Genomic DNA, 10,967 nt, shown 5'->3' on the forward strand with positions numbered 1-10,967 from the left:
GCTGACTTTTAAAAAACAGATGCTCAGCTGTCCCTCGATCCAGCAGTATCCTCACCGCAGCTGTCCTATCTCCCCGGAGGCATCCTAAGTATGGGCACCCAGCTGTGACAGCTTGTGGCTTCATAGCCAGATGTCCACTGCGCATGCACGAGTAGCGTTGTGAATGGTCCCGTAGTCTTCTGGGACCTGTCACGTGTCCCAGAAGACTACGGGAGGGGGAGGGAGGACAACCTCTGCTTAGATTTGGCTAGGTGATCGCAGTGGGAGCGGCTGCCTATGAAAATCTGGTATCCATCCCCCCTACCCGCTCGCCAAAGGTGCCAATCCTTAACACGGAGCTGGGGATGAGGTTTTAAAGCGGAGTTTCCCCTTTTGGAGCTCCACTTGAAAGTGTTACTAAACCAAGGACCCTGCATTCACTATATCTCTTCTCCCACAGTACACACAACATGGATATGAAATTATTTTAGTAAATATAAACTGCTAAATACCTTTTCTCACCAGCAGTATATAGCAGTTCTGTGACTTCTATCAGTGTCCAGCTGAGCGCTGGTTAATCTTGTAGGAGGCGGTTTCATTCTGCTCTAACTGTCCTATCAGGTTGCATAACCCCTGACCCTCTGTCTAAACAGTGCTGATTGGCCGTGATCACATGTACCCTTCCAAAGAAAAAAAACTGTCTAGTCATGCATACTACACTGAGCATGTGCAGACTGATTCCTAGAGCTCTGTGCTATCAGCAGATGGATTGGGGATGGTAGAATAAGGGGATGATCAGAGAAGACAGGATCAAACAGTCGTTTTACATAATGTAAAGGATTAACCCTTTCGGCTCCATAGTGAGAATAACAAGCATGCTTTACTGCATATACAGACTGGTTTTACTGTTGTGGATTTAGTAACGCTTTAAGTGGATAATTGGAAATTAAGTGGAAATTCAAGATGAAAATGCTGATAATAAGAGAAGGTACGTGGAAATGTATACATGAAGTCAGGCCAGAACACCCTTCAGGTGAATGGATACAGAAAGACCAGAAAGCTCAGAGCACAATCTCTCTTAGCATAGAAGATAATCAAATATTAAAATTTCATCATGACAGCAAGTTAGAAGTTTCACGCAAACATGAAATTTTGCGTGAAACTGGGCAAATCGCTGGAGCTCTGAAATATCAAATTGGGGACCTTTAAGCTGCATCTTTATCTTTAGGAAGAGGGCATTTTCGTCTTCCTGATCTCTTCTCATTTTCCAGTGATGTTCTTCTGCTTTTGAAGCGCACGTGTCACTCAAAACACCTCGAACAACTCATTGCAGCATCGCCATAAACTTGCTGAATTATGTCAAACAACTCTGTGGCAGATTTGCCCAGTTTCACACAGAATTTAAATTTTGCTCTTTGTTCTAACTTGCTGTCCATGATGAAATTGCAGATGTGGTAATGCACGTAGTCAGAATAGCGCCAGTTGCACAGCTCCCGATGTACAAAGAATGATTTTTTGGCACACTTTCTTATGAAGGTCAGTGCTTCCTGTGTGCCGATGTGACAGCGTGAGAAAAATGCAGCCGATAACACTGTTCAACAAATTTTTATTTTTTGCCAGTTTTGGAAACAAAAGGATCCATTTCTTAATGAATTTCACATTCTGAGTTCAAATATAACAATGAAATTTGTCAATTGGCTCTAGTTTTTCTGTAAACGGAAAGTTTTCTACTATAGGCGTAATGACTACATAATGCACAATAATTATATAGATAGATGTCTTTTCACAAATATAAAGCAAGTGATATTGACTACATAACAAAGCCTAAATGGCATAATATATTGCATAGGATTACCAAGAAAAATTATAGCCATAAGCTAAGTTGAATCATTTTAATACTTAGGATTCTCACTAGTTTTGTCTTCAGTTTGTGTCGGTTTTGCTTCTCTTGGCTTTTCTCTTGTATTCGAGGAAAGGGCTATCTCTTACAACTGCACGTGACTACACTTGACTCAACCACGAAGGATTCTGGTGCTTTAGGAATTGGTAGCCCCTCTCCATGAGGAACTGGACGTATTGCCGATGGAATATTTGGATAGTGCACAGATAACTTTTTTTTCTTATTTAGCCCTTTTACAATTGGAGGCACCATACAAAAGTAACAATTACTAACATGATCTGTTGGCTCTCTCCAAATCATTGGCACAGCGAAAGGCATAGATGCCTTTTTTCCATTCAACCATTGCTCCAGTGCTGTCCCACAAGAATTGCAGCATATATGTGGTGCCCAGCTCTTGTCCTGGTCTCCTATCTTGCAGCCAAAATACAAGTTGTAGGCTTTCTTAATCATTCCTGTTATCCTCCTTTTTTGTGAGATAAAAGTTATTTCACCGCAGATATAGCAGAAATTATCTGCTTTATTCACACAAGTTCGAGGCATTACTGAGTAGCCTATATAAGCATAAAACGAAATGTAAAGATGCTGTTGAACTACAGTCAGCTACAGATACTGCAGCTTTTATGCAGTGAAGTGATGCAATTAAAGGCTAATATTGCATCATCTCAGTATACATGCAATTTTCTATTGGTCACCAGTATCAATTGCGCAATATGCAGCTGAAGTTGCATCATAATTTTGAATGGCTTACGTCATTAGATGGGTGAATATATCATGGAAACTAGAGCCAATCAACATTTTTTAGGGTCATTTTTGTTTTCAGCACCCCAAAATTATGTAAGATTAGCTAATTTTATGCCCAAAACTTTTTACCTGTTGAACAGTGTAACCGGCAACTGTATTTACCCGGTGATCTGCTGTGTCATTGGACACAGCTGATCATGTAGTAAAAGGCCGCTGTGATTGGTCTTTTACCACATTACGTGATCAGCTCTGTCCGTAGGACAGAGCGATCATGGAGCGTGGGCGGGAGCGTTCTGGGAGGACGTCATATGATGCCCTCCCAGAACTGGACAACCGTGCTGTAGCCGTCATTCGGCTATAGCACGGTCGCCAAGTGGTTAAAAGCAGACTGCAGAATCTGGAAAGCTAGAACACAAAAAACAAACTAAACTACAAAAGGCCCAAAGTGTAAAAGAAGAAACTGATTTTTCTTCAGATAACAAATATGTCACATGACAAATGACAGAAATTTATTCACCTTGACCAGAGTAAAACAAAAAATCACCACAGCTAATGGGCAAATAATGGAATCAGAAGGCATAGGAGATAAGTTTTCTTTACTGTCCTATTTCTCAGAGTGTCACCAGGAAAATAAAAAATGTGACATTGCCTTGTTTTGTTCACTGACAAAAGATTAGTTTCAAGAGCAGGGACATACAGGACATTTTTTACAGGTATTTTCCTGGCGGCACTCTGACTTTCCAAGATGACAGTTGTGCCATCACAAAAGGGATATATCTCACTTGCAAAGGCCAACAAAGAAAAACATTCAAACTACATTTACACATGGCACAGATGACTTGGGCCTGACATAATAAATTAGCTGAGAATGACTATACAAGTGGAATAAAAATTAGTCCTTGTGATAAAAAATGAAATGCACCAGCTGCATAAAAGGAAAAATGACAAGAAAAGCCTTTTCAACAGCAGAGCTAAAAAAAAACCTCTGGACTTAATTCATTCAGATCTTTGGGTCCAATGGAAAATTGCCTCCAAGAAAGGAGAGGTATTTTCCCACTTTTATAGATGATTACTCCAGGTATACTACACTATATCTGTTACACAACAAAAGTGAAGTACCAGAGAAACTTAAACAGTATTTGGCTCAAGAAAGAAACAAATTTGGCAAAATGCCGAGTGTATTGTGCACAGACAATGGAACTGAATAATACACAGGTGATTCTCTGAAAGCTTGGTATATTATTTCAAACTACTTTACCATACAGCTGAGAACAACATGGGGTTGCAGAAAGAATGAACCGTACTCTATGTCAGAGTGGAAGAACCATTCTATTTGATATAGATATGCTAACCACATACTGGGGGGGATGCATTTATGACTGCATGCTATCCCAAAATTTACTACCAGGAAAACTCCATATGAACTGTGGAATGGAAAAGCCGCAATATTGAATCATTTAAAAATTTTCAGAAGCAAAGCTTATGTGCACTCCCAAAAGAAAAACGTACAAAATGGGATGCTTGAGCAAAGGAAGGTGTAATTGTTGATGAAACTTCCATGTGTTCAAAACTAACTAATACAAACTCTTCAAAAAGAGGGAATTCCATATCAGTGTCACATGAAGATAAGCAACAAAGAGAAACAGAAATAGATATTAACAAAGACATTTCAAATACCATAAAAGGGGAAACTAGGCCACAAGAAGCTTCAATTTGGAAATCCAGCAGAATCAATAAAGGCATCCTAGCCAAATGTTTGTCCTATGTTGTTTACGTAGCATTAAAACCAAAGCCAGATTTATGGGATGAGATGCAAAGACTTCCAAAAACAGAAACAAAAGTTAATAAGAGCTGCTGATGAAGAGATGACATCTCTTAGTGAACTGAAACAGATTTATAGAACTGAGATCCATGATGGGACTAATATATGGAGTGGGAGTGTTAGAATACATTGTTCATCTATTTTATACAACAAATACATTAACAAGTAAATGGCAGTGTTTAGAAGTTTGTAGCTGCATCTATGATAGAATTTTGAATCTTCTTCCTGAATAAAAGTTCATGTTTCCTGTTTGTAGAGAAGCAGCAGATAAACACATGTGGACTGTGCACTGTCTGTTCTGTAGGGCTATGTACAGAATCTCTAACACATAAGCTCCTGAATGTATGTACTGTATATTGCAATCAACAGCAGGTTTGAAGGTTTAAAGGATAAGTTCACCTTCGGAACATGTTACATGTTCCACCAGTTTTAAGGGTGGAACAAATAACATGTTCCTATAGCTCAGTGTTTCTCAACTCCAGTCCTCATGGACCCCCAACAGGTCATGTTTTCAGGATTTCCATTATTTTGCACAGGTGATTTGATCAGTTTCACTGCCTTAGTAATTACCACAGCTGTTTCATCTGAGGGAAATCCTGAAAACATGACCTGTTGGGGGTCCATGAGGACTGGAGTTGAGAAACACTGCTATAGCTGAAGCCGCCGCCTCTGACACATAGTATAGGGAGGAGTCTCCTCATACTATCTGTCAGATTTGAAAACAACTCTGCGGGGCTCCACCCACACTGGTGCGTCACTCATTCACAGAGTTCTGTGAATGAAGGTCTACAAGTCCCGGAAGCCTTAGCGGCTGTCGGCTTGTAGTTTTCAATGAACTACCACTGCACTGTGGAGTGCCATGGTGGTTCATTGAAGCTTCCTGTCAGAAAATCTGCTTGGCCATACATCATGTACGGCAAGCAGAAACTGACAGGCCTTCAGGAGACCTGCATGGCATCACCGATCTACTGATCACTGGTGCAATGATTTAGAGGCTCCTTTGGACAAAAATAATAACTGCACATATTTTTACTTGCAAAAACAAATGTGCATTTGTTATTTTTGTCCAAAAGGTGAACTTATCCTTTAAAAGAGACATTGTCACTTTGCCTCTTTAGGTTTGCTAGCCTCTAATCATCCACACCTGCCAAGTAATTATGCCCACCTAATCATGTTACTTCGCTGACTGGTGCAGGAGTCCACCCCGATGCTCTATGGTGTTAAAGCTTATCCAAGTGGATAACATCGCTGCCCTTTCCCAAGTAATAAACTCTGGGTGGGTATTGAGGAGCATCTAGTACAAATGTTGATATCACTTAATGGTCATTTTGAAACGTTTATTAGTTAAGAGCACCAAATACAGCCAATGTGTTTGGGGGGGGGGGGGTTCTTGCAACTGTACATTCATAGATTCACATACTAGGGCCAATTTAGAGATGATCCAATTAACCTGCCAGCATGTCTTTAGAGTGTGGGAGGAAACCAGAGTACCCGGAGGAAACCCACGCAGGCACAGGGATAACATGCAAACTCCAGGCAGGTGGTGTCGTGGTTGGGATTTGAACCGACGACCCTAGTACTGCCAAGCAGAAGTGCTAAATATTTAGCCACCATTCTGCCCTGCACTGAGCAAAATAACAGTACATTTTAAACAGTTGCAATGGTTACTGCTTATCCATAACATATTTTATTTTTCCACCCATGGTGCCTGATGTCTTCATTAATTTGTTCACTGCTGTCTTCAATAAAGACCACTTTTAGTTTTTATTTAAAAACTTGGGACTTTATTTCAGACCACTCTCCGGTTGCAATGAAGTTAAGATGCGGTAGTGAAGACAAAGGTGGTTTTATGTGGCGGATGAATGAAGCACTTTTATTGGATGAGGAGGTCAACCAGAAGATTAAAACAGAAATTGAAAGATATTTTGAAGAGAATGACACTGAGGAAGTTTCGGTCGCAACATTGTGGGAAGCTCATAAAGCCTATATCAGAGGACTACTTATCGCAATAGGGGCAAAAAAGAAAAGAGAAAGGAGAGAAAAGATCAATAGACTTTTAAATGAAATAGCTGATCTGGAACAGGCCCACAAAAGGAACATCTTGAAAGAAATAAGGCAGAAGATAACAAAAAAGAAAGATGAATTAGAGAGGATAATGGAGGAAGAAAAAAGAAGAGTCTTTAATAAATTAACAAGCGAAAGGTATAGATGGGGAGATAGACCGGGAAAACACCTAATGAGGGCATTGAGAGAAAAGAAAAATAGGAATTATATAGAAAAAATAAGAAACTCCAAGGGCGAAATGGTCCACTCAACTAAAAGAATCGCTAGAGTATTTAAAGATTATTATAGTGAATTATACAACATAATACCCCAGGACACCCCCAATAACATTGATACAGTAAATAAAGAAAAAAGAAGTATATTTCTAAAAAATGCAGGTCTACCAAAATTAAGCAAAATTCAACTGAATTCTTTGGATTCAGAAATCACGTCAGAAGAAATAGAAATAGCATTGAAGGATACAGTGGTGGGGAAAAGTCCGGGCCCAGATGGGTTTACTGTAAAATATTATAAAAAATATAAAGAGTTATTAATACCTAGATTGAAGACCTATATGAACGCCCTTGGAGATAAGTTGGAAATTAGGGGAGAGTCCTTACAGGCCAACATAGTCTTAATCCACAAGGAAGATAAAGACCCTTCTCAGTGTGCAAGCTATAGACCCATTGCGCTGCTGAATGTAGACACAAAACTGTTTGCGAAAGTTCTGGCAAACAGGCTTAAGGTCTTGTTGCCAGAATGGATACATGGGGATCAGGTGGGATTTTTCCCGGGAAGGGAGGGTAGAGACAACGGATTAAGATCATTATTGCTTATACAAGAGGGGAAAAAAGAGAAGACCCCAGTAATATTATTGTCAATTGATGCAGAAAAAGCATTTGATAGAGTGAATTGGAGCTTTATGATGGACACCTTGGTGGAGTTGGGGCTGGGGGACAGAATTAGGAAGTGGATTGGTAATCTATATAAAAGCCCCACAGCCACTGTCTTGGTAAATGGAGGAAGATCGGAGCTCTTTAGGATGTCAAATGGAACTAGACAGGGATGCCCCCTATCCCCACTATTGTTCGTTTTGTCCCTGGAGCCATTGTTGTCAATGATAAGAAAGAACATCAATATAAAAGGAATAAAGATAGGTGATAGAGAACATAAGGTAGCGGCCTATGCGGGCGACTTATTGTTTTTCGTTGGAAACCCTCGTATTTCTCTACCAAACTTAATGAAAACACTGAAAGAGTATGGGGAAATATCAAACTTAAAAATTAATCCAACAAAATCAGAAATTTTAAATATAAATCTTAAAAATAGTGAAAAAGAAAAAATACAAGAATTCCCCTTTGTGTGGAGAGAGAAAGAACTAAAGTACCTAGGGGTAAAATTGTCTGCCTCAACTAATAATATGTATAAGATTAATTACATCTCACTTTTAAATGAGATAAAAGAGGAATTGAAGAGGTTGGGAACTAAAAATCCATCTTGGATGGGCCGTATAAATCTGATAAAAATGATAATTTTGCCCAAAGTCCTATACAAGTTTCAAATGATCCCAATTAAACTTCCAGAGGTTTTTTTTAGGACACTAAGGAAAATGCTCTTGGGATATATATGGAGGGAAAAAAAACCGAGGATATGCTATGAAACGCTGACTACAATTAAAGAGAGAGGAGGCTTAGGGCTCCCAGATTTTAAGAGATATTATAAAGCGACCTTGATCGCGAGAATCTTTGACTGGACTCATAACCCGGGGAAAAGTTGGGTCAAAATTGAAAATATACTGAGCGGGTCCAATCTGAACAGAATTATATGGTTACCTACACCTCACCGTGGACTAGATGTTAACACAAGTACATACACTTTTATTGTTTTAAAAGTTTGGCAGATGTTACACAGACAAAGGGGTTGGGTTTTTAACTCACAGTTAATGCCACTTAAAAATACAGATTACTTTGCACCGGGGAAGGAAGATATCACGGGGAATTGGATTATTAAACAGGATGCGCAATTGAGAGATATAATGGTGGGGGAGGAATTAAGATCTTATAGAGAGATGGTGAAATTAAAGGGAGAGGTTTTTAGTAGAATGGACGAGGTTCGATACCACCAATTAAGACACTTTTTTGAGAGCCTCCCAAAACCGGTGAGAACAAAAAAGGATTGGAATCTATTTGAAAGTCTGTTAGACACACGGGGAGATGGGAGACATGGGGTTGCTAAAATATATAGAATCTTAACGGCACTAGACACTGACACAAAATTAATTTATATAGAGAAATGGGGAAAAGATATGGGGAGGGAGATCAGTGAGGAGCAACAGAGGAATATGCTTAGATTAATTCACGAAAATATTAGTATGAGAGAAGTGGAACTAAATTATAAGTGTTTAGTTAGATGGCACATTGCACCGAGTGTGGAGCACAAGATGAGTAGGGAGAACTCCCCATTATGTTGGAGAGGCTGTGGTGAAGTAGGTACACTATATCACATATGGTGGGAATGTTCAAAGATACAGGTGTTTTGGGGGAAAATCGTCCATTTAATGAGAAAAATTACTAAGATCGATGTTGGATTGGACCCAGAGTTATGCCTCCTTCATATATCTGAGCTCACAGTAAGATCATATAAGGACTCAGGGATTTGGCACTTTCTGAGTGCAGCTAAAAGCTTGATTCCTAAGTTCTGGAAAAAAAGGGAGGTCCCGACGGAAGAAGATTGGTTGATCAGAACGAATCAGTTATGTGAGATGGAAAGACTTTATTATACACACATAGATGGGATGGAGATATATCATAAAAAGTGGGGAAAATGGGAAGTATTTAGACAAGAACTCTTGATGAACAATGATTTTTAGAAATGAGACTTAGAAAAAAAAAAAAAAAAGGGATTGTGCTAAATGTATATCTATTTTTTTCTCTCTCTTTTGGATTTGAAAAGAAACGGCAGAGTGGGATGGAGGGGGGAGGGGGGACACTGGGATAGGTGTGGGCGGGGAGGGGCCTTGGGAGGGATTTGGGTTGTGGGAATTAAATAAATTATGAGGAACATAATGATTATCTTATGAAGAAATGCTTGTTAATTATATCTGATTGAAACCTAATAAATATTTATAAATAAAAAAAAAACTTGGGACTTACACTAGAAGATATATATCTGATCTTTATGCTTTTTCTTTCCCAACAGGTTGTCCGACCTTCAAACCATGCAACCATTCAGAGCATTGTCAAGGCTGTAGGGATAATTCCTGGAGTTCCAGAGCCCTGTTGTACACCCGACAAAATGAGTTCTCTCAGTGTTCTCTTTTTGGATGAAAGTCGAAACGTGGTATTGAAAGTCTACCCCAACATGTCTGTAGAGAGTTGCTCCTGCAGATAATCAACCAAGAAACCTACAGTATGTACAATCCTCTATTGCCAGCAGGCCATGGACAGTTGAGGCCTGTATTCTAGCCATTGTCTGCCCTAAATCAACCCTTCTGAACAAGGATTGCTAGGGGATAAGCAATTATAGGAACATTCCAGGCAAAAACATTTGAATACATTCATGTGCCACTGGACACATTATGTTCTTGGTCAGTAATTTTGTGGTATAAGAGCAGAGACTAGAAGATTCTCACTGAAGAAGCACGCATTTGGATGTGGATTTTTATTGACTGGTTTCAAATTCTATAACTGTGTTAAGATAGGTCATTGAGATTTACAGCACAATCATAAGTGATTATGACTGTTAAAAAAATAAATGTACAATGAACTGCATGTCATTTTGCACATTGCAGTTACTTTTATTATTTTTTAGTATCATCATCACTTATGGATACTTCTCACTATGAAAGTGGAAATTCCAGTCAAGCATACATAGCTTAGAAGAGTTGTGAAAACACGCATAGTTGATTGCTAGGGGGTGATGCAAGGTTTCCACCATAGTGTCTATGTCATCGGTCCATTTTGCATAGCTCTGAAGCTGGCAGTTTTACAGCATTGAGGGTCAAAATAAGTGTTGGGGGTCAAAAAGAACGGTCTAACAACAAGCAAGGTGGACTCTAGAGAAGTAAATGACTGAGAGCCACGTAATAGCTAGTGAGAAGAAGGGAATCCTTTATTGTCATATTTTGTGCTACCTTATTATTAAGTGTTTAACATTTGTACAATGCAGAAGCCATTAAAACAGTTGTTTTGCAAAAACGTCAAAATACATTTACAGTTAATATCACACAGCCTCTTTCAGCCCTAAGGCTAGGTTCTCATCTGTGTGGGTGGTGCCGCTGCAGATCCGCACGAAAATCCATGCAGCCGCATCACCCGCACAGAGAAATGCGGACCCGCGGGCGGGTGCTATTAGTTCTAATGGCACGCCGCTTGCACTGGAAAACGCAACCATACTGGGAACCGAGGTTCCCATCCAGGCTGTGTTTTCAGAAGAAGTGCAGGGACTTCTTCTCTGCGTGTCATGGGGCACGGGAGTCCATTC

At 39.6% G+C, this 10,967-nt stretch overlaps 1 protein-coding gene across 1 annotated transcript in view; it reads left to right on the forward strand.

Moving 5' to 3' along the window:
• The window catches only part of GDF10 (growth differentiation factor 10), a 53,072-nt gene extending 42,391 nt beyond the window's left edge, over positions 1–10,681 (forward strand). Inside the window, exon 3 of the mRNA XM_089687556.1 lies at positions 9,684–10,681. Coding sequence (XP_089543682.1) covers positions 9,684–9,875 — 192 coding nt within the window. The 3' untranslated portion in view covers positions 9,876–10,681. The remainder of the gene's footprint in view (positions 1–9,683) is intronic.
• The last annotated feature ends 286 nt before the right edge of the window (positions 10,682–10,967 follow it).

Source organism: Staurois parvus, unplaced genomic scaffold (assembly GCF_062004578.1).
Source record: "Staurois parvus isolate SC_StPar_1 unplaced genomic scaffold, SC_StPar_1.0 ptg000430l, whole genome shotgun sequence".
NCBI lineage: Eukaryota > Metazoa > Chordata > Amphibia > Anura > Ranidae > Staurois > Staurois parvus.